At 35.1% G+C, this 23,867-nt stretch overlaps 2 protein-coding genes and 1 pseudogene across 3 annotated transcripts; 1 reads left to right on the top strand and 2 right to left on the bottom strand.

Annotated features, from left to right (window-relative positions):
* Positions 1 to 1,782: 1,782 nt before the first annotated feature.
* Positions 1,783 to 4,507, bottom strand: LOC100798908 (uncharacterized; annotated as a pseudogene).
* Positions 4,508 to 15,457: 10,950 nt separating this feature from the next.
* Positions 15,458 to 17,702, top strand: NIP3-1 (aquaporin NIP3-1). Its single transcript, XM_003544160.4, has 5 exons — positions 15,458 to 15,571; positions 15,722 to 15,940; positions 16,249 to 16,455; positions 17,035 to 17,096; positions 17,269 to 17,702. Exons 1-5 carry the CDS (start codon positions 15,458 to 15,460, stop codon positions 17,477 to 17,479), a joined length of 813 nt encoding a protein of 270 aa, XP_003544208.1. The 3' UTR covers positions 17,480 to 17,702.
* A 138-nt stretch (positions 17,703 to 17,840) lies between these two features.
* Positions 17,841 to 23,583, bottom strand: LOC100786551 (cryptochrome-1-like). Of its 2 annotated transcripts, NM_001253926.1 has the most exons (5): positions 22,738 to 23,220; positions 22,041 to 22,259; positions 20,499 to 21,205; positions 18,972 to 19,774; positions 18,095 to 18,319 (listed from the first exon to the last, which is right to left on the bottom strand). In NM_001253926.1, exons 1-5 carry the CDS (start codon positions 23,048 to 23,050, stop codon positions 18,316 to 18,318), a joined length of 2,046 nt encoding a protein of 681 aa, NP_001240855.1. In that variant the 5' UTR covers positions 23,051 to 23,220; the 3' UTR covers positions 18,095 to 18,315. The 2 variants fall into 2 exon arrangements, with proteins under 2 accessions (XP_025981060.1, NP_001240855.1); XM_026125275.2 differs by having other exon boundaries at positions 17,841 to 19,774; positions 22,738 to 23,583.
* Positions 23,584 to 23,867: the final 284 nt, after the last annotated feature.

Here is a 23,867-nt window from a genome sequence, read left to right as displayed (position 1 = left end):
TGTTATCACAAAGTATCTTAGTGCATGGGGTACCCTAATTATCCTTGCTACACAAACTATTTTGGATAAGCGAACACAATTATACTCTAATCTAGCTATCTACAAAATAAAAAACACACTTCCTATCCAACTCATAATTATATTCTAACTCATACACCAATTTCAGATTTGGGGGGGGGGGGTACCTTTTCTCATTCTAGCACCAAACCTATATGACATGAGCTAACCTCAAATCCATCACTATATATAACTAAGTCACACCAACCATTTCTGAAAAAATTTCATTCCAAAAGCAATCATATACGGACCAAAGTACAACATTCCAAATCACCCTCTAATTATTTATGCAGTAAGTTATTGAGCTTCAAGAACACAAATAAATGACCAGAAGGGGTGGATCAAAGGAGAAATATAGAAAAATGAAAAATGTGAGCAATATTGTTCATAACATCAAACCATCCATCATCTTCTCATCTCATCAGCTCAAAGTCAATAGAATTATTATGGAGAGTATTTTTTTTCCTTATGATCATTCACTCAATTATGTATTCAAGACTGAAATTTAAAATAATTAATTAAACTGGAATAATCTTATCCTAGCTATTTCAGATGCTTGATAGTGCATTTAGGTGTATATTGATATTGCAACTTTGCATTAAGGTTTACAGGAAAAAGGGTACATACAGCCCAAACAATAGAGCTAGGCCTAGAGGCCAAAGCTAGAACAATAATATCCCCAAGCACACTTGCTTATAAACCTAAAGTAAATAAAATAAAAAATTATTTCTTGAACTAGTACTTAAATCATTATCTTGTTTACCTTAAAAACCATTATCAAATATATCTTGTTTACCCTAACTGTGATATGCTTAGGTATATGCTTACATCTTTGGTGCAATCTAGAATCCATAGTTATTGCTATTGCTCCACTATATATAATAGAGACTTATAGGTTATTAGTTAATTTGTTTTTATCTTAACCCACATATCCTGCGGATTAGTTTTATATTTCTTAGCATCGCTTAGCTAAATAATTAAAAAGGTTCCTATATATAGACTAAAGGTTAGGATTAACTTGTACGTGTAGCTGCTATGTTATTCATAGTTTATTAATTAGACATTGTTAATTAGGGGAAATTAAATATAGTGCAACATTGACCTTGTTCAATTAAGCTTCGGCTTTCTAATTTCTCTGCTTTCTGAATAAATAGATATGGTTTCAAGGATAATTTATAATGATGTGATAATTATAGAGAAGTAAAAACTTAACAGCAGAGAGGATGATATAAATGATGATGATATATGGTAAGAATACAAGTAAAACCCCCAATATATGAAAAATTATTTGTACAATACATAATTGATATTTCAATATGCTATAAAACTCATCACACTGTATTCCCAATATATGACATATTATTCACTTATTCTATACTTATGAAATATCTCTGGGGATAAGAAAGGTCGGAAAAAAAGATAGACTTCCTTGCTATGTATCCATGCCTCTCATGATTGATGCACATGTTAATTAATACTATATAACCTAACAACTCTCAACTAAGCAAAAAACTAAATCAATATAGCAAGCAATAGAGTAGTTTTAACTAAGAAAAAAGTAGCTATACTTAAGCCAATCAATTTCCTTCCAGCTCAATGAGTTCCAATTTTGTTTCCATTAGTTAGTAAATTAAGAAACATCCAACAAACATTAAAATATTCAACTAATTCACTACATGACCCAAATATTCTTATGCTTAGAACGGTAAAAACTAAACCTGTTGCTCAAATGCCAAGCAAAGCCTTCTCAACTCCTCCTCTAGCTCTCTCCAGAACAGCACGAACCTACACTCACACCCGAGCAATCAGACAAGAAATTCAAAACCCAAAAACTATTATTAAATGAAATCAACCAGAAATATGCAGACACTACCAATGGCTTTGATGATTCATCATTTCAGGACTGATTCCAACAAAAAAAATGGACAAACAACTACTCCTACATGAGATTGTGTTGGGACTTGGAAATATAAAGTTATGTGCTAGGGTTTTGTTTTGTGGCTTGGGCTTGTGGGCTTTGAGGGTCCGAATGGGTTTACGTTGTGGCCTTCCTCATTTAGTAGATATTCTTCGTGCACCAGTCCAATCTCAAATACACCAAACAAATCATGTGAAAATTCAAATTTGTCTTTCACTTAAAATCTTAAATAGTCCCATCTCTCCCCTCACCTTCTTAACATCCCACTCATCCTTTCCTATTTTCACAGCATACTCTGAGTTAAACCAGTTCTCAACTATCCCCAAACTTGATTCAGACACTTTTTCCTTATATTTTGATTACTATACAAGTGACCTTCAAGACACAACTGAAAATAATAATTGATAAGCATTTCTATATGAAGCATAAGTAAAAGGCAAGGCAGGGGATGCAAAACAAATAATTAAATTAGTAATATGATTACTATAGTCACAAAAAACTATACTAATTAGGGTGGTGAACACCATGAGTATAACCAAAGTAATTGAAAAAATAGCAAATGAATCTGAGATTGTGTCCTCTGAATGTCTTGGTTTGAGAGGGGAGAAAGATAATCGAAGAGGAAAAAGGAGGTTCGTGTTAGGTTTGAGGAATTGTTTAATGAAGGGATAGATTGATGACAATATAAGGTGCGAACGGATTCAAGTCGGGACCGAAGACGCAAAGGTTTCGAGTGACAAAGATGGAGTTCATCCGCTTTGGTGTCGTCAGACCCACCGCCATCGGTGCCATAGTCGGTCTTCTGGAACTTCCTCTCATTGAAAATCTCGGTCTTCTTGCACTTCCTCAAATCTTCGAGGACACCGAATCACTCTCTTCTTTCACCTCTATTTTCAAACTCCGAAACATTAAAACCCCCAAATGGCCAAACCCTCAACACAATTGGTAGCTTTTCCTTTCAGTAATGAGTATCGGTTGGATATAGAACAAGGATTTAATTACTATAGTCAAAACAACATGCACAGAAGTATACATTAGAAGTAATCAAATGGAAGAAAAATAGGAGAACATACCTTCCAGTAACACTCACAAAAGGAAAACCTTAAGTGCCCTTGATATGACTTTGTCTGTGCCGTTTGGTTTGCTAGATACTTTCTTTATGACTTTGTAAAGAAGTGCCTTCGATAACAATGTTCAAAATTTTAGTTCTTCTTGGCGTTGGGACACTATGTATGTTGGGGGGTTTTGTTTCGAAGAGACTGTGAAAATGGACGAGAGGGCGCGCGGCGTAAGAAGGAAAGTAAGAGTTCTTTGTCCGCTAGCTAGGGTATACCAAAAGTGAAAATGATATACAAAGGCGGTCTTTCGTAAAAATCGTCGTTGTCTTACTTCCTCATAATTACAATATTGCCACCGAAAGACATTCTAAGACAGTCGTCTATAACCGTCTTAGAATGTGTGACGTTAAAGACAAAAGTTTTCTCCTTTATTACAAAATTGCCACCACTCCGTATTCTAAGACGGTTTTTAACAACCGTCTTAGAACTCGCGTCTTAAAAAAGTGCTTTTGTAGTAGTGATCTCATCTTAACGAGAAAAAGTGTTATATTAAAAACATTTTTTAAATATATTCTGTTTCATTGGTTAAAATTCATTAAAAATAAAAATTTGAATGGTATTATATTTAATAGTTGTCTTCAAATTTTATAATTTTTAATCAATTTTAATCAATTAGAAAAAAAAGGCATTTGAATGAGTGTGTGTCACTCCTCTTAGTAAAAAAAATAAAACATACTTAGCTTTTCACTTTGGGGCATTAGAATGTGTGTTTTTGGTTTGGTAAGTTTCAAACTACAATTCACAACATACACACAGAAAAATGATTCTTGAGACAAAACAAACATTCTTACCTCAATGAAATCAAGTAGGAAGCAAGAGGCCAACCACCCCAACGGAGGAGGCTTAAAAAACGTGTACCCTACAAGCTCCCTAAGTCTCTCTGGCGTTCGCGGCACCAAGACATTCGCAGCCTCATCCAAATTCGTAACAAGAAAAAGCCCTTCCTTCACATCCTTCTCTTCCATACACACCCTAGACCCACACACCACCACTCTCTCCACCACCATCATCCCCTCCTCCATCGCCGCCATGCAGTACCCAACAAACTCGTTGTAGCTCAGCCCCACTAAACTCACCCTTTGCCTCCATCACCCGCGCCACACACTTCGCTTGGAATCGCTCCCCGCGCTCCGGCCGGGTCGTGTAGGACCCGCCGAAGAACACAAGGTCCGACACGTACATGTTATAGTGAGGCGCCACGTGGCGGATGAAGTCCCCCCATTGCCACAGCGCGTTTGCTCCTAACCTGTCAATCAGGAGCAGGCTTCGCTTCGGCTCGGACCTTCGGCTTCCAGCAATGCATCACGGTCCTGTCGTTTAGGTCTGTGATCTTGGAACGAAGGCCTAAGCCGGTGAATATCGATCGGTAACACCGGTTTCGGGTCTCGATGAAGCTAAACAAGCACTGAGTCATAATTGATAGATAGATAACAATTTAGGATCTACCTTAATTGGTTGAATTAATGATTGCGAGTGTATTATAAATTTCTTGATATTATTTTTTATTCTGAAACAGTTTTAAAAAAATAAGGAGCTTAATAGTTAGAAGCAACTAGCAACAAACAAGGTTGTAAAAAGTTAAAGAAACGAAACGAGGAGAATTAAGATTCGAGAGAACGGTGTTGTTATTGCTGTGACTTGTTACTTGTGAGTGAACGCTGAAGGGAGATTGTTGAGAAACCATGTGGAGGGGAATGATGAGAAAGGACTGAATAGAAGAGAGAAGCATGAAACGGGTAGGCTGGGAAATAAAAAATGTTTTTAATGAGGAGGAATGGAGGTTGAATATGGAATGTAGATCATGTATTTCTATCACGTGTTGTTGTTTGTCTGGTGATTTGGTTGGTGTGAGGAGTGAGGTTGAGGTCAATGATTGAGGCCTTTTTTTATCACTAAAAGTTTTAAAATAGTTTTGGATTTTTTTATAGAATCTTTTTACTGATCCGATAGATTATTAAATAAAAATATTAATTAAATAATTTTTTAAGATATTAAATATTTTTATTTTTCAATATAGTATCAGTTCAAGTGAACTGAAATTGGAATTCTTATGCATTGAAAATGAAAAAAATATTGATTGGAAAGAAAATTTTAATTTAAGAGGTTTAATTATTTAGCAGGATTCTTATGTTTTTACTAAATTTTTAATTAGGTTATTGAATTTTTTAATTGGGTTCTTCAACTTTTAATTTGATTTTTTTATCTGATTATCGTTAAGAAAAATTAATCACAAACACTTGATTAGAGGTGTAAATAGGGAATTGGTGCTTTTAGGGTGTGTTATGAACACATTTGAATCAATTGAGAGATTTCTTGAGGAGTTTCGACATTTGCATGTCAATTCACGAGTTTCTCATGATTGTCTTGCATTTTTAATTCAGTTTCTACGATTAATTTTTTATAACATAATTAAAGGGGAGGATCCAATTGAAAAAAAAAATGTTCAAGAATCCAATTAAAAATAAAATAAAATTCAGGATCTAATTAAAAATTGGTAACAATATGAGGACTCATAAATCAATTTAATCAAAGATTAACTAAGTTTTTAACCTCTAAACATTTTTGAAATTGAAATTTTAGTTCTTAAATAAAAGTTTGAGTGGTCAAGGTTTTTTAACTTTTTCAAAATTTAATTTTTAGTCCTTAAATAAAAGTTTAATTAGTCAAGGTCCCTTAACTTTTTCATTAAGATTTTTTTTAAAACTTTTGAAAAATTTGATTTTCAACCCTAAAATCTCATTAAATAAATAAAAATAAGTTTAAACTTTTATTTTAAGATTAAAAACTAATTTTTAAAAGTTTATAGACCTTGACCCCTCCCATAAAAACTTAAGAACTAAAAACCTTAATAAAAAAAGTTAAAGAAATTTGACCGGTCAAACTTTTATTTAAAAATTAAATTTAGAAAAATTTTAGGAATTAACTGTTTATCCTATTAAGGATGGATGGATCATATTTATAATAAAGATGGACCAATCAAATTAATAATATCATGGAAGAGAAAAATATTTTTATTAAATTTTTTTATAAAATATTGTTGGAAAGATTTGTGATAGAATTTTTAATTCAAAATTATTTTCTCGATGACCCAGTGGCAGGTAGCTGCGTTGGCATGTACTCTCTTGCTTCTCCTTTCCCCTAAGCATTTTTATTATTAATTATTAAAGTGTAATAGCTTTTATTTAAGAAGATACTAGCTTGTGAATCCGTGCATCTAGAAAAGAGTAAAATAAATAAATGTTTTAATAAATATGTTTTATTTATTTATTTTACTATCATTTAACTTTCATGCTATTAAAAGGTTAATTGAAGTAGAGTAGCTCGATGAAGATGATGTTCTTTTATAATCCGACCCACACACACATATTAATGATGCCCTGTACATTGTTATTTGAATTAAAATAAAACATAACTTAAAAGATGAAGTAGCCTAGTTTAGGGAGCACGAGCTTCGTCCATAATTGTGTTAGTTTTGTGCCCTGTACATCCACAAGTTTATTGTCCAGATTTATGCATTCTCCAAGTGAAGTTCATCATGGAGCAACAAGAGATCGTTTTGAGGTACATAAGAGGTACAATTCACTATATGGTATTTGGTTTTTGGAGAATGAAAGAGAGCTTCAAGGTTAAGCAGATAGTGACTGCACTAGAAGTTTAGATGATGCAAAGAGTACCTCAAGCCATATTTTCTCCTTTGACAGTGGCATTTTCTCTTGGTATTCCAAGAAACAAGATGTGGTTGGCCGATTCTCAGCTGAAGTTGAGTATATTTCAGCTATTGCAGCAACAAATCAAGCCATTTGGCTAAGAATTTTTTTTTATCAGATGTTGGGCAAATTCAAGATGCAGCTACTATTATTTGGGTGGAAAACAAGTCAACTATTGCTATAGCAAAGAATCCTGTTCAACAATGGAAGGACTAAGCACATTAAAGTGAAGTATCATGCTATTATAGAGAAGCAAAAAAATAAAAAAGAAATCAGCTTGGAGCACTGCAATTCTGAAAACCAGATTGCAGATATCATGGCAAAGGCACTGTCCAAAGGCAAGTTTGAAGAATTGAAATCAAAGCTTGGAGTATTAAGAAAAATCTCAAGGAGGAATGTTAGAATATGAAAATTTTCTAACTGTTTTATTAAATATCCTTGTAGCATGTTTGTTTACTTTTTAAGCATGCTTTTGTTTAATAGCTAGTTGTGAGTTAATGATGCTTGGTTTTAGTTTGCCATAATTTGTTGTTTATTTTATCCAATCAGGAACTTGTTAGTTTTCTATTTAAATCAATGGTTTTAGTATGTATGCAAAATCTGAAATACATCAGTTTAGTTTGTTCCTTTCATCTTCTCTACATCAGTTAGTTTCTATGTTTCTGGTTTTCTAATAAAACCTAATCAGTAGCAGAATTATTAATTCTTTTAAGAGGTCATGTTCTACCACAGATTCTTTAAGTCTATGTTACTAAACTAAAATACCTTACATGTTATTTTTTTATTATAGAGAAGTGTAATGCAAAACTAAGTACAGTCAGAATAAAAAATTTCAGCTTACAAAAAATTGAGGATATATACACTATAGATCAATGAAAAGAAAATATAAAAATGTAACAATAAATAATTAGGAGACAATTATTACCCAGCAATGTTCTTCAATTTCTTCCATGCATGTGTGATTTTGGTCTTCTGGTTGTGCAGTAGTTCCACAATCGTTGCTACCTACCGCACTTTCAGCATTTTGAACTGTGGGACCTTCTATACTTCTTTCTTTCTGAAGAAAGTAGACATCATTATCATGGCTTACAACTCAAATATCTAACATTTACTCATTGCCTAAAAGAAGTTTGTTTATTAATTACAACTTGCAAATGGTGTGGAAAGGTATAACGAAATGGCATTCTTTCAAAGATTGAATGTACGTGCTCAAAATGTTGTGTCACTTATGAGGAGCGGAGAAAGTTACTGGATCGTAGAAAAGAAATATGATTTTTCATTCATTCGGTTCTGAAGAAAGTCACAGTAAAAAGTAAAATCTGTATGAAATCGATGGGCCCCACTGACGCAAATTTCTTCACAAAACACAGCAGAAATGCGAAGAAATAATACAGTAAACATGAGAGATTGAGCGCTTCCAAATTTAACCTTGTTGATGTCGAGTATGGAAAAGAGTCTGTGTGCACCCGAAAGTAAATAAAATCGAATGTGCTGGTAACCAAAATCGAATTTGTGGGTAGGATTCGATTATGGCTTACAGCTTTTTTTTCAAACACCTATGACTCTTTTAGCTTTCAGCTTCCCTTGTCCAGTTTACAAACATTCAATTCTATCTCCCCATAGTCGAATACATGTTGTTTAACACGAGTAGTTTTTTTTAAGGGCATAATTAATTACGTCTATTAATTTTTTTTTTTAAAATCATGACAAAAAAAATGGAATATATACACGTTGCTTCCCTATTCATTTTGGTGCACTTCTTTCTAAAGTCCTTTTAAATGGAATATATATATATATATATATATATATATATATATATATATATATATATATAATCAAATATTATTTAATATAATAAAATGTTTTATAATAAATGTATAAAAATTTCTAAAAAAAGAAAAAAATAATTATTATCATATGAAAAATAACATGGGTAAAATTGGAATTATAAAAATACTTGATTTTATTATTTTTTTATTTTCTACTAAATCACTCTAATTCAAATATTTTCTATATTTTCATCTTTATTTCTTCTCAAACTAACAATTTCATTTTTCACGCTCTTTCACCTCTCTTTAATTCCTTTTCTTTCTTTTCATTACTCACAATTTCATTCTTTTTCTTTCTTAGCAACCGAACACAGCCTTAGCAAAGAAATTTCTCCCAAGCAACTTACGTTCCATTGTGCCGGAGACAACCATCATACCAAACTACAAATTCAGAATTTCAGATTCAAGATATTCCCGAAAAAACAATGAGGGAGAGAGCAAACAAAAAAATATTTAGAAAATGCCCATTACCCGATCCGTTTCGGTATTTTAACTTTAACAGATAAACAAGTGATCACCACGTATTGAAGGTTTGTTTAATTTTGGTGCACCTTTCCTTGCTAGTACAAGGACATCTCCAGGTTGGGTACCAGGAGGTATTTGAAGTTCAGAAATGCCTTCAACTGTCTTCACCTATTAAGGTGCCAAAAATTAAATTGATTGGCATTGGGTAACAATATCAGCATTGATGGTACTTAATTAAAAAAATGGCAAAGAGAAAAGGAATCGAGCAAATATCAAATTTTAAATTCAATAATACAAAAAATATACAACCCCATATAAGAAATGTGAAAAGTGGCCATTAGTGCCAAATGCACAAGAGGTACATTTGTTTTATTTATATAAAAAAAATATGGCTTAGTACTGAATTTTACGTTGATAAATTTTTCATTCTCATCTATTTTCTCATATTTAAAAAGTTTTTTTTTTAAAATCAATATAAGTAACTAACTGATGACGTTATCATTGATAACGTGAATTTGTGATAATTCAAAAATCATAAATATTTATTTTAAAATTAAATTTAATTTTCTTGAGGGTTCAAAACTGCTGGAATCATTTAAAGTAAAATAAATAAATAAACCAAAATAATTCAACACCATGATCTCAACGGAAGGGAACTTGCCGTATCTATTTATTTTTTTACTAAAAAAGGATGAAAGGAAACTTCAGGTCCACCAGTGACCCCAATTGTGTTCAACACAAAGACATAAATAAGCGCACAAACACCAAAGACAAGTAACAACAAATTCTCTTATCTAAAAAAAATGAAAAAAAAAATCATCACACGATAGAAATTGGTGTAGCTCAAAATATAGGAAACTCTGCCTTGAGTGGCTCCAAAAGCCTAAGTGTTGTCGCAACCACCTTCTCCTCCGCACCGTCGCCTTCAACCACTCTTGCATCCTTTGCGTCTATGTCGGTGCCAATCTACAGTGGGTCCCCACTTCGCCACCACCGTGGGCTTCTAGATCTCCAACACCAAATTCCTACACGAGCGTCGAGGGTTACGATGTAGTGTTGTTCTCCATGAGAAGGTGGTCAGAGAAGATTGAGAAGAGTGAGAAAGTGGTTGGACCTCTTCAATCCACGCTGGCTATACCCGCTGTCCTTGGCATCACTATCTGAGTCTCTTCCCTCTCCACAACCTCTATGTCTTGCGAGCTCTGCTTCCTCTCGCCCCCGCTCTTGCGGTCGGGTTCGTCGTCTCCGTCGCTCTTGATTTCAACCTCACCCTGCCCCTCCACCTTGTCGTCGTTGTGACACCCTCTACCCCTCACATATATATTAATAAAGGAATAAAAATTCAAATATTAATTAAAAGTATTTTTAAAACATTTTTAAATACAAGCCTTTCAAATGGGTAAAAGGCTCACATTCACTTTTTTCTACATCATATTCAAATTTGTCCAAATAAATAATAAAGTCATCTCGGCTCAAAGAAGGCCATCTAAGTTTCATACAATTAGTATAGAACCTATATCCTAATGTCACATCCTATCAGAGCGTAGTGTTCCCGTGTCCTTTAGCATGAGGTTCTTCATAGTCATCCACCTATTCATCTGCTCCCCCGAACACAAAGTTCAAGATCATCACAGGATCCAAACACAAACAGCAAATCGGGAGTGAGTTATCACATTTCTAACTACTAGAGAGAAACAACACAACATATAGTAGCCAAATACAATTTATTTAGCATATCTCACATTATTTCATCACTTTGTCATTCATCAATCACACTTTTCATCCATCAATCACACCTTTCAATCATCAATCACAATACACAGGAATCACACACTTCGACCAAGACATAATAACACACCAATTTCATAATAAACAATTAGCAAGCGTATGCAACAGTTATACTAAGACTCAAGCCTATATGCAATGTGGTACCATGTCAGTGAAAAACCTCGTCGAGCGCCTAGGAGTACATGACAAGACAAACCACACAATAGTAAGTCAAGTCACTCTCACTAGGTAATATCATAGGGAGACCAGTCAGTGTCACAGTGTTTTGCGAGAATGCTCCAACCATATGGGATCAACAAAGGCTTAAAGGAGCACTCAAACCGTGTGACCCCCAAGGCCTACACTCTGAAGAGTCCGTCAAGGCCTCTCCCTCCTGATTCAGGTCCAACCCAGAAAACATTTTAGCACACAAACTCTATCTATGAACTGTACAAAACACATGACTCCTCAATTGTTCTCAAAATAGTTTTAACTCGTCGTCCTAAAAGGGACTTAACATTAACTCGTCGCCCTTAAAGGGACTTATAGTCGTGTGATTATACAATTCATAGTTCATACTCAATGCACATAATATCTCAATCACATACATACACAATTTATCACATACATTCGATCTCAATCACAATGGTATAATATCAAAATAGCATGTTATCACACCTCATGGATCATATACACTTTACTTATGAACTATGCAATACACACATTTACTCAATTGTTTTCAAAATTATTTTAACTCGTCGGGTTCCCACAGTGGACCCCATCACAATACTCGTCGTCCTTAAAGGGTCTTACAATTGTGTGATTGCACAGTTCATAGTTCACAACTCAATACATACATCTCATCTCAATAAACATGTATTTCATCATCCGTCACATGTTCCATTTATCACATACGCACAGTTTGAATCATCATTTCATAACCTAAACATAACAATTTATACAAAAGATTTTATCACAACATGGGGTGTAAAACCTCTGAAATAGTTTCTCACAATTGTGTCAAAATCAATTAATCAAATTCATGGGTTAAACACAAAGACATCAAAAGCACTCAAGTTTATCAATCAATTCTCATCAGGACATCAATTGGTACATAGAACACAATAATATTGTATTTATAATCATAAAGGAAAAATTATAATTCAATAAACATCCCAAAATAAACCCAAATTTAGTTCTCTAAGGATCCCTACACATGTTCATTCTAACCCCCAATTGCGAATAACTCATCCCTTACCTCTGAGCGGACTCACGTGTCTTTAGCCAGCGATAGTAACATCTCCAGCGGTTTCCTAAGATTCTTTCAGTTATTCCTCCGACTGCTCCGATAGAATTCCCAAACGTCAGAGAGACGGAGAAGAGATTCAAACTTCCCCTTGTACTGTCTTCATGAGATTCCTTTTTCTCCCTCCACGAATATTATCTCAAACATCCCAACGGTGAAAGTGTGCACAACTGAATTTCGAACAACATATCCAAATTTCATGAAAATTCAACGGTTAACAAAATCGGGATCATAGTTTTACCGAGACAGTTTTGGGTTTCTATGGGAAATTAAAATGCTACAATGCGAAGGATTTTCCTCTAAGCTCAGATATGGTTTTGAAATTCCTAACGGTGAGAATGTTCGAAATTGGGTTGCGAACGTGGTACTCAAATTTCACGACGATCCAACGGTGAATGAGTCCGAGATCGTCATTTTCTGAGACAGGTTTGGTGGGCTGCGGGAAAAAGAAAGGATTTTGAGAGGAGAAGGGGAAAAATGAAACAACAACAACAGCAACGCCTTATCCCACTAGGTGGGGCGGCTACATGGATCAACTTCCGCCATAATGTTCTATCAAGTACCATACTTCTATCCAAATCATTAAGTTCGAGATCATTTTTGATAACCTCTCTTATAGTCTTTTTGGGTCTTCCTCTGCCTCGAATAGTTTGTCTTCTCTCCATCTGGTCTACTCTCCTCACTACAGAGTCTACCGGTCTTCTCTCTACATGCCCAAACCACCTAAGTCTATTTTCCACCATCTTCTCTACAATAGGCACTACTCCAACCCTCTCTCTAATAGCTTCGTTTCTGATTTTATCCTGTCGAGTCTTACCACACATCCACCGCAACATCCTCATCTCCGCTACACCTACTTTATTCTCATGTTGGCTCTTGACCGCCCAACATTCTGTTCCGTACAAAATCGCCGGTCTTACCGCAGTCCGATAAAACTTTCTCTTTAGCTTGATCGGTACCTTTGCATCACATAACACCCCCGATGCTTTTCTCCATTTCATCCATCCTGCTTGAATGCGATGATTCACATCCCCTTCAATTTCCCCATCATCCTGTATTACAGACCCAAGATATTTAAACCGTGTGACTTGAGGGATAATATGGTCTCCTATTTTCACCTCTGAGTTAGAAACCCTCCTTCTTTTGTTGAACTTACATTCCATATACTCCGATTTGCTTCTGCTTAGGCAAAAGCCATGTGTTTCTAGAGCTCGTCTCCAAGTTTCCAACCTCTCATTCAACTCCTCCCTCAACTCTCCAAGGACGACTATGTCATCTGCAAAAAGCATGCATCTCGGCGCTATCTCTTGGATTTGTTCCGTGAGGACATCCAGAATTAAGGTAAAAAGGTAGGGGCTAAGGGTTGACCCTTGATGTAAACCAATTGTGATGGGAAAATCGTCTGACTCTCCACCCTGTGTCCTAACACTAGTCGATACCCTATCATACATATCTTGGATAGCTCGAAAATGAGGCCAAAAAGAGGCATCTGACTTAACATAACTATTTATACCTAGGGTACTCAGCCTATTATTTGCTCTATATTTATTTATTTGTTTATTTTAAAAAAATAAACTCTATTTTATTTTCTATCAAACAAATAAATGAAATACCCTTTTTATTTTCTCTCAAATCATTATTTTAATTAATAATTATATCTCCTTATTTATTTATTTATTTATAAAATCTCATCATTTTTCTAAAACTCTATTTATTTATAAATAACAATTCTTTTTAAATTAGTTTATAAAAAATGGGATGTTACAGTCGTCCTTGCCCTCCTGCTCCCCCACCCCCCTCCCCTTCGTACTAAAAAATTGAAAATAAAAAGAAACACGAAAACTGTTACAAAATGGTTCGAGATCCAAATGTGGCGTAAAGAAAAGATTAGCGTCAAGGAGTTGTTGGTGTACAGAGGGGTAATTGAGTTAAAATAAATACTAATAATTTTTAATCACTAGACATTTTAAATTTGATTTTAAAATAAATACTAGTAATTTTTTAGTTGTCACAAATCATATTATCAAGATCCTTGAAACGCCAATTATAACTTTTTAAAAATCAAATGAATTGGGTTAGATAAATATAAAATTATAAATAAATGCTTATAGGTGTAATAAAGCTTTCACCAACAAACTTATAGAGTTGATGTAATGATATAAGACATCTCTAAATTCACATTTGAAGGAACAATCTATATTTGATAGGATTGTGTGCAAAATTAGTTTAGACCAATGACCTTTAATCATGCACAACCAACAGAATTAGTCTAATAGGATAAGAGATATTTGTGGTTTCTGACCGATGAATAAAAATTAATTTTAAATTTCAAGGATAAAAAACAAATTTATCTTAAATTCGATGGAACAAAATATATTTTTCCTTAATTTATTACAGAAAAAAGAGAGAAAAGTCCACAGGTGGGTTGAGTTTACTCTTTCTTTTTCCTAAATAATTAAAGGTAAAAAATTAATCATGAGAAATTAGGATTAGTATTTGTTAAAAAAAAAGGAACAATTATTGAAATAAAATATTTTAATATGATCTTTTTTGCTCTAATCTTAGACAACCCTTGACACTAGCTAGTGTCGCCATAATAGCGTACTCAATATGCAGCCAATGTATCAAACGGTTGATTTGCTCAACATTAATATAGTACAAGTATTTGAACATCACTAACGTAATCAGCTCAACAAAGAAACATTTTGGCCGGCCAAGGATTTGAAGCTCTAGATTATTTCTCTCTTCTTTTCCTGTTGTCAACTACCTGACCTTAATTATGTGGCATGCTATTATTTTTAAAATATTTCTCCTAACATTACAAATGGAAATCTCACATTGACTTCAGCCAATGAATCACATGGATCATAGATGCCATACCCATAATTAACTAGTGTTACCTCCAAATCGTTTCGACCTTTTATTGTTGTAGGTAAGTGTATAAAAACCAAAGTTCACTAGTCATATATCAGAGTCACGTTTGAATATGTAAAGCTTTTATTTTAAAATTCAAGTTAATATTCTCCAAGAAATGATGCATGGCAAATGTTAGTGACATATTTTCTAGTACATTCTTTATAACATTCTTTATTATTGATTGGAAATAATGAAATTGTGAGTCTATGAACCTCACATAATTTTGTAATTTTCAATTAATTTTAACCTACAGAGAGTATTAGAGAGTCTGTGTTGCTCGGACTCCTTACGTGCATTTAACTGAAACAGACACTGCATTCCTGTATATAAGAATACAAAGCTGCAGTTTGGCATTCAAGATTTCAAGTTCCATGATGGCTGATTCACTATCGGTTAATTTTGATTCTTCAATCAAGTCTGAATTCTCCACCGAACAAGCACACAAAACTACCCATGAGGCTAAACACTCTCCATCTAACATCCAAAAGGTAGCTAGCTCTAAAGCATAATGTATACATCAAAATAATCAAAATGCACCATATATACTTATCTTTATAACAATCTTCTCCAAGATCAATTTCTTGTTATTTTCATATGTGTCTAATGTCTATTGTCTAACTCCACCATTGCTTGTGTAGGCTATTGCTGAGGTTGTTGGTACATACATTCTTATATTTGCAGGATGTGGAGCTGCTCTTGTAAATGAGAAGTTGCCCCTTACAATAGTAGGCATAGCAATGGTTTCGGGTCTAGGTCTAACGGTGGCTACATATTCTGTTGGCCATGTCTCTGGTGGCCATTTCAATCCTGCAGTCACAATTGCTTTGGCTGCTGTCAGAAAAGTTCAATTTAAACTTGTAAGACACTTGTTCTATTAACTCCCATTACTTTTTCCAGTTTCCCACATTATATATCGTTCTTCGAAGGAAGCTCTGTTCGAAGCACAGTTGAACACTCAGCGAAAAATTAAACCTTGGTTTGTCACAATGTGGGAGATTAATCCCTTCTGCTAAACCCAGTCCCTGTTGGTAGTAACACCATTTATAGTAATAGTACCATGTAATATTGCAATATTATATATCATTCAAACACAAGGATCATTTGGTGCTCAAACTTTCTTCTTTCCACTGATTCCATTGTTTTTTTTGTCCCTATTGTTTCCTAGGTGCCTATTTATGTGTTGTGCCAGATGATGGGTGCTACACTGGCCCCTCTCACCCTCAAAGTGTTGTATCATGACAAGGCAGATATTGGAGTAACAGTGACTAAATACTTGAGCTCAACTTCTGATCTAGAAGCAATAGTGTGGGAATTCATCACCACATCCATACTAATGCTCACCATTCGCGGTGTTGCCACTGATCACAGAGGGGTACCATTAGTTATAATTTACCATGGATTATCTTAGTAGTAGCTATCTTTATTCTTTCTATTTCTCTGCTCAACAATTAATAGCATACTCTTTATGCACTATGTTGAACTTGAACATCTTAATGGCTAAAGGAGAAACTTTCCGCTCCTTTAGATTTGGTCTCTCTATAAAGATAGGTGTAATTGGAGAAATTTTTCATGGTCTGAGACTATATGATTCTGACCAATCTCCACTTGATAATGTAATCATATCTGTCAGTTTACAAAAGAGTAACTAACGTGCCACTGGAAAATTATTGATCAAGATCACATGATCCTAGATCCTATAATAATTTCTCATGCACTTGAGAGAGAAAACTAAAGAGTTATAAAATAGTAAAATTAAGAAAAATAATAAATGCACATATGTAACAAATCATTAAGGACAATTTTCCAATCAATGACTATATTTCTGCATCTTTGTCTCCAAAGTGAATGGTTTTGCTTAGGAAGAACAAGATTCCACTTATAAATCTGGAATTTTGTTTTATTTTGTTTGATGAGGTAAGAACTAATTTGGTGCCTTTACTGATTGTAACAGAGCAAAGATCTCACTGGAGTTGCAATAGGCATTTCAGTTCTGATTAACGTCATCATTGCCGGGTAAGCAGACAACTGCCATGGTCATCTTATAACAATTCTCGTTAGTGCAATCTCCTCACGACAAAAATGACAATCAGAAATTTTGTTCTTATATATAAACAACATATATAAGAACATTTGGGTTTATATCATAAGCCCAATATATATAAGAACATTTGTTTTACATTTGCAGGCCTATTACTGGAGCTTCAATGAATCCAGCAAGGAGTTTAGGTCCAGCTATTGTATCTGGTGATTACAAAAACATTTGGGTTTATATCATAAGCCCAATTCTTGGTGCAGTCTCAGCAAGTACACTTTACAAATTCCTAGAAGTAAACAAACCAGTTAAACCCGAACCATGCCATTGTAACATATGCAATCATAATCATTTACCTTTCTAATCCATCAAACTATAACCACTAGGGTCGGCCTAGTGGTGGGGGCATTTGGAGTAGTATGCATGGAGTCTTAGTTCAAACTTCATTAAGACCATTGTACCCAGAAAAACCATCAAACTATACACTTCCATGTACTTGATCAAACTCTTTGAGGATCTATAATCTCTAGTTAGCTTAAAAATAAACAATCCGATTACTTTAGTAGATACCTTACAAAATGCAAGTTCTTTATCTTTCTAAAATGTAGTTTATTCTGGCTAAAGTAAAACAGTTGAGTAAGTTACTAACTTGCAGGAATTATTTGCATATCTTTACTCAACCATAGGAAATTTCAGGAATAAGCATTACTAAGACAGGGCAAACAAAAAACAAAAAGTGTCTTTGGCACTGTCTTTTAGTTTGCCACATAGAGAAGTTTCGGAGATGTGAGCACTGAGATGAGTGCACTTTACAGTAGTCAAAATAAATGTACAGGATAACGGGACAGGAAATGTAAATAACTACCTTGAATGATAAGCACAACCCTGAGTTTTAAGACAGGACCAAAGGTCCAAATCGAATAGTGGCTCTTTCTCCACCACAATACAAATTTATACTATACAGTAGGCCTACAAATTTTGTACAAGAGAGCAAAAGGCACCGCAGATGAAACTACCGCCTGCATGAACTGAAATTTTCATGCACATTGGAGGTCAGCCGTTAATCATGTGTCAAGACAGGTTTAAGGATGTAGGAAATGATCACATGTATGTCTAATGCCCATCCCATGTTTCCCAAAAGAAGAGGGGAGAGTGCATTTTCCATCTCCCTGATATTAATCGGCATGTTCTAGACGTAATTTACCTGTAATTGAAGTATTAATTGTAACAAGATAACAAGAAGACCAAAATAAATCATAAACATTAGATCAGAAACAAGGGAATGGTTACAAAAACTTAGACATGGTCATGTGTTATGATCTCACTGTTTATTCTTCTAAACCTCAATTTTAAAATAAAAAATATATAATAGAGGATCCATTGCCATAAACATTATCCAAAATATTGGAATTCGTTATATGATTTTCTTGATAAATTACTAATACATGAAAATATTGCAGTACACTCTTTACATCTAGAAACTACAGATACAAATCATAGAACATAGCATGACAATACATTATATAAAATTAATATGAAGTTAAAACATAAATCTTAAATCAAAAGACAGGATTGATGTTTTACAAATGAGCATGAGTGGTTGTAGATGTAACAAAATTCTACAACTTATCTAATTATTGTGAAGAGTACCAGAAGAGTGAAAAAAACCAAAAAAGCAGGCACACGGAAAGTGTTTTATAGGTCTTAAAGAAGCCTAATGAACAGAAGCAGGCTAGCCATACTATGTTTCAAAAATCTTCAAATGGTTGGAGAATGACCTAGTAAATTTGTAATGAAATTGACTAGCATGAGCACAAAGTACATATTAATCTTTTCAGTGCTTTGGGAAATCTCACCCAGTCTGAGGTAGCCGTGTCCAGTTCATCAATTGATGAGACTGAGGATGCTGCCTTTGCAAGTAAGATGAACCGGTTCCTATACCATTTTCATCATCTACAAATTGTTCTGAGAAATTAGAAGCTGGGGGGGACCATACTGGAACTACACCCCCATCCCTTTCTCTCCTAGTACTACTTGAAGATTCTGCTGTGGAATCTTCAGCTGCATTTCTCAGCCACGTTGTAGGATTATTCTGTACTCGAGTGTTTCTATTTGTATTCAGTAACACCCCTTGATTCACTGTCTCTCTTGCATTTTGTTGTGTGGTTACATTTATAGGCACTTCGGCTCTGCTGTCTGCAGCCGAGTTTCGAAGGTCTGAAGATGTTTCTTCCTCTTCCACTCTCACATGGGAAGAAGTAATACTTGGGACCATCTGATCCTGGTAGCGCCGAGTACCGTGAGGTGGGTTGTTCCTAACAGGTTCAGGCCTTTCCTCCATTTGTATGTCTTGAGGAAAGGCAATAGGGGCTGATTCAGATGAGTCTCCAAGCCCTTCCTCGGTTCCATTTTCCATTGCAGCTCTTGAAGCTGCTTCTTGTCGCCACATTTGAATAAGTGCTTCTTGCAGTCTTACTTCTGCTGCATCTATTCCCACAATGGGAAGAGGATAATTTGAACCAAGTTCAATTCCAGCAGCTTGGAGTACAGACTCTGGTGCATTCCATGGATGGTGTATCCATTCAGTTGGTAATCTAGCAAGTTCAGGAAGCCAGCGTCGCACATATTCTCCATTTGGGTCACATTTGTAGCCCACAAACTAGAAAATACAAAACTCAAATTAGTGGATTTATCACAGGGTATTTATCATCTTTAAGCATTCAAAGTGCTGACAGTAGCATATAACTCGAGTCTCAAAATGTCAATATCAAAGTTCATAAAGTATAACACAAATCTTAAGAGTTCAATCCAATTGCCCCCAAAATTGAAGAAACAAAGTTATGATTGATAAAAAATTAACTCAATAGTTATGATTGATCAACCATATTCAACGGCATTCAAGTGATACAAATGACTATCTCAAATTTTCAACACGAAAAAGTTCAGATAAGGCAAAAGAAGCCAGAGTGTTGTCTTATCCATGTTGAGAATTAAAAGAGTCATCATACCAGATCAGACAATTGAAGCTTCTCCACTGACTGAAATGTAAACAATAGTCGGATGGAGTTTTTGCTTCATCTAAATTGTTGTTCCAACAAAAAACTGGCTTGTAATATACATAGCACTATTTGAGGAAGTTCAGAAAAGAGGGTGGAAATACTTTCTGTCTCATTTCTCTGTGAAAAGACTCAGTGGTGGAAATAAGAGTTTATGACTTCATAAATTACACAAATCAGAAAAGTAATAACAACAGGCTTATGAAACTCATGACATGGCTTTCCTTTTCAATATAAAAAGAAGAACATGTGAACAGAAGACCATACACCAAAGAACATCATCAACTAAAGCAAGATTTTGTAGTTTATACACAGAAGCAACTGCACCTGTGGATTATCTATTCGGTCAAATTCGCGACCATCAGGGAGAGTGCCAGATATGTACTGCCAACCAAGAGCATCACTCTCAAGATCTGCATCCAAAAGGGTGTCCCAGAAATACTTCATTCCCCATCTCCAAGGAAGCTGCAGCACCTTCACAAAGAAACTTGAAACCACAACACGTATTCGATCATGCAACCAACCAGTTGCCCACAACTCTCTCATGCCAGCATCTACCAAAGGGTAACCTGTTCTGCCTTGTCTCCAAGCCTTAAAGTACCCTTCATTCACCACCCAAGGGAAAAACTTAAGGTGGCCTAGAAGGGGCCTCTCATGACTATAAGGGTGGTTGAAACTAATGTACCTTGAATACTCTCTAAGACCAATAGACTTGAGAAACAAGTTCACACTCTCTTCACCAGCCTTGTTTCCTTCATTGGCCCAAAACACTTGCTTGATGCGGACAAGGTGGAACACTTTCTTCACACTCACCTCACCAAAGTGCAAATGTGGTGAGAGAAATGAGGTTGTGGCACTGTCAGCCTTCCTGCGATTCTTCGAGTACTCGATTAGAGCACCGTTTACAAATGCTGCCAATGCCTTATCAGCATTGCTCCACCCGGGTGACCATGCTCGAGCAAGAAGCGCATTGCTTGCCTTTTCCGATTCGTCTTCAAACACCAATGTATCAGAAGGGCACCTTGATACATCACCTGAAACAAGGCGAAAAATTGTTACCATAGTGCAAAAGAAATTCATTACAAATGACAATGCTACAAAGAAAAAAACATGTACCAAATATACTGAAGTACACGTCGACATATATGTACAATGTACCAAAGTAAGACCCATACTAATGTCATTACTTTGGTTCTTGATTCTGTTCGTCAATAATGAAAAGTGTTACCATGGTCTTCCAAAGTTTTTGACATTAATTTATTCAATTAATCATTCAAACTGTCATGAAATTAGTCTTTAAATTAGACCTGCGCGTTACATGAATTTTTTTTCCCGTTGAACAAAGAACTAACTAATCACATTTTGCATAAAATGGTGAATTTTTTTCTAAGACTAAACTACTAAAGCTTATCTACATAACCAAAATAGGCGTTTGAAAAACAAAACTTGCAGACTTATCCGATTTTTACATGAGACGCCAGCTGTAACTACGCAATAGAATATTTGTTGCATCTTTAATTTCTTTTTTTCTACAATGGTTGGTCAACTACATTGGAAGCCTATTAGTTGACGTGGCAGAATGATCTATGAATTTTTAATTGCATTTAAAATTTTAAAAAAAACTCCAACTTGTTAAATAATATGATTTAACTTCTGTACCTTTTCGCTATGTTACAAAGGAACTTTTAAAGCAGTTAAAAGCATCATTGTTCATTTCCCAATTTGGATAATTCGTTGAAGTGACGACTTCAAACTAGAGCCAGAAGTAAATGACTTATGCAGCTAATAGCACCCAATCAACACGCAATAATAATACTACTAATAAAAAAATGTGCGGCCAAGGGAGGAAAAAAATGAATAAAAGTAGACCTGGAATAATCCTTTTAGGTGGGAGAAGAGGTGCTTGTGGGTCATAAGGCATGCTAAGGCATCTTTCCCAAAAAGCAGAAAAAGTTGTGAATGGTTGGCCATGAGCATCATTCACATCCCATGGCTCATACAACAAGTCCGAGTTGAAGGAACGTACGGTAATGCCTTGAGCCGTCAGAACCTCCTTTGCTTTGTGATCCCTCACAAGTGACAACGGATCTGCAACACAGATAATTACTTACTTACTTACTTTGATATCATCATCATGAAGCTGAAGGGATGAACTTCACTTTTCTCATGAAACTATGAAAAAGGAAATCCAATTATTTAAATAGAGAAGAAAAAAAGAAGAAACCGTAATCAAACAACTAAAAAATAACAGACAAAGTTACCAAATTATAATATACACAACTCTAATTGATATAATCAAGGATCCTATAGTCTACAATGATGTTTTTTATTACTAAGTAATCAAATCTCCAAAACCTTGGTTGGTATCATGTTTGCATACATGAAAATAGTTGTACAAAAACAATTATATCTGACGAACAAAACAAAATAGTATGATATGATATATAATAATCAAAGAAAAGAAAAGCAAAGAAGATGAATTAGGAAGCACTAGAATCATATCATATATCATACATAAGCATGAGAAGTAAGTCATGTAAGAAAAGGAATAAAATTAAAACTGTACCATATAAATGGTTGAAAAAGAGTTGGGTAGCCCCGGTGGACTTAACAACCTCCAAGAGAGAAGAAATACTATTAGTGGAACGTTTGGTGATTAGAGGGGAGCCAAGGTTTCTCAGATAGGAATCAAGGTGAGCCAAGCTTTGTTTGAGCCACCACCTAGAGACCCTTCCAGGGTAGTATTGACCCTCTTCCTCAGGAGCCCAAATGAAGACACAAACCACAGCACCTGCTCTCACTCCTGCAGCCAGTGCAGGGTTATCCTCCACCCTCAGATCTCTCCTGAACCACACTATGCTGCATCCACCACCTGACATCTCCACACAAAAATTTCACCAACACCACAACCTCAAGAACTAGTCTATTGTTGTTGATCTTGTTGTTATTATTATTATTCAAACACACAAACACATACAACCTCTCTGTTAACCACCAGATAGATCTCTTTCTTTCCTTCCTTTCCCTTTCACCTCAAGAACACCACAACCACCAAGAAATGCTAACTAGTCTTAACTCTTACCTTAATGCCTTCTCTCTCTACCTTATTTTTTATTCCTTTTGGTCTTGGTTTTTTCTTTAACTGAGGGAGGTAAAAAGCACAACTTTGAGGTTTGGCACTTATCTTTTTTAATACCCTTTTCTCCCACACTTTAGCATTTCTTTTGGGAGAGAGGGGATTGATTTCTTTTGCAGAAAATTCTTATTTTTGGTGCTTTCACACACACAGACCAAGTTGCAACCAGAGAGAAGAGACACTGAGGAGAGAGAGAGAGAACAAGTGAAGAGGATTGGCCAACTGAATGGGGATACACAATGAATTGATAGGCAAACCACAGCCACACCTTTTTTATGTCACGTAGATTTTCGTATTTCTATTTATCCTATGCAACAAAAACAAATCACATCTGATCTACGTCTCTAGTTTCTTCTATTTTTTTTTTCTGTCCAAGTGACATGACGCGGAATCAGAAAAAGGATGGATACAGATACATGTACAGTAGTGCTGCCTCATGGTCATGGCTATTCAAAAAATTATTACACTCTTTTCTTTTTCAGCGTACGTACTTTACGTTACATTTTCTATCTCAGAAAAACCCACCTGGGCATGTCACATTATTTTTTCCTGATCCAGCA

The sequence above is a fragment of the Glycine max genome, chromosome 14 (genome assembly GCF_000004515.6).
Source record: "Glycine max cultivar Williams 82 chromosome 14, Glycine_max_v4.0, whole genome shotgun sequence".
Lineage (NCBI taxonomy): Eukaryota > Viridiplantae > Streptophyta > Magnoliopsida > Fabales > Fabaceae > Glycine > Glycine max.
The sequence above is the reverse complement of the archived record's forward strand: the minus strand, read 5'-3'. Positions and strand labels throughout refer to the sequence as shown.

Bases quoted from the DNA above. Each gene is read 5' to 3' on its own strand.
- NIP3-1 (XM_003544160.4), top strand. From the start codon at position 15,458: ATGGCTGATTCACTATCGGTTAATTTTGATTCTTCAATCAAGTCTGAA. The intron at 15,941-16,248 runs GTAAGACACTTG...ATTGTTTCCTAG, and splicing joins GAAAAGTTCAATTTAAACTT to GTGCCTATTTATGTGTTGTG. The intron at 17,097-17,268 runs GTAAGCAGACAA...TTACATTTGCAG, and splicing joins ATTAACGTCATCATTGCCGG to GCCTATTACTGGAGCTTCAA.
- LOC100786551 (XM_026125275.2), bottom strand. From the start codon at position 23,050: ATGTCAGGTGGTGGATGCAGCATAGTGTGGTTCAGGAGAGATCTGAGG. The intron at 22,260-22,737 runs GTACAGTTTTAA...TCTGTGTTGCAG, and splicing joins CTTTTTCAACCATTTATATG to ATCCGTTGTCACTTGTGAGG. The intron at 21,206-22,040 runs GTCTACTTTTAT...GCCTTGTTTCAG, and splicing joins ACCTAAAAGGATTATTCCAG to GTGATGTATCAAGGTGCCCT.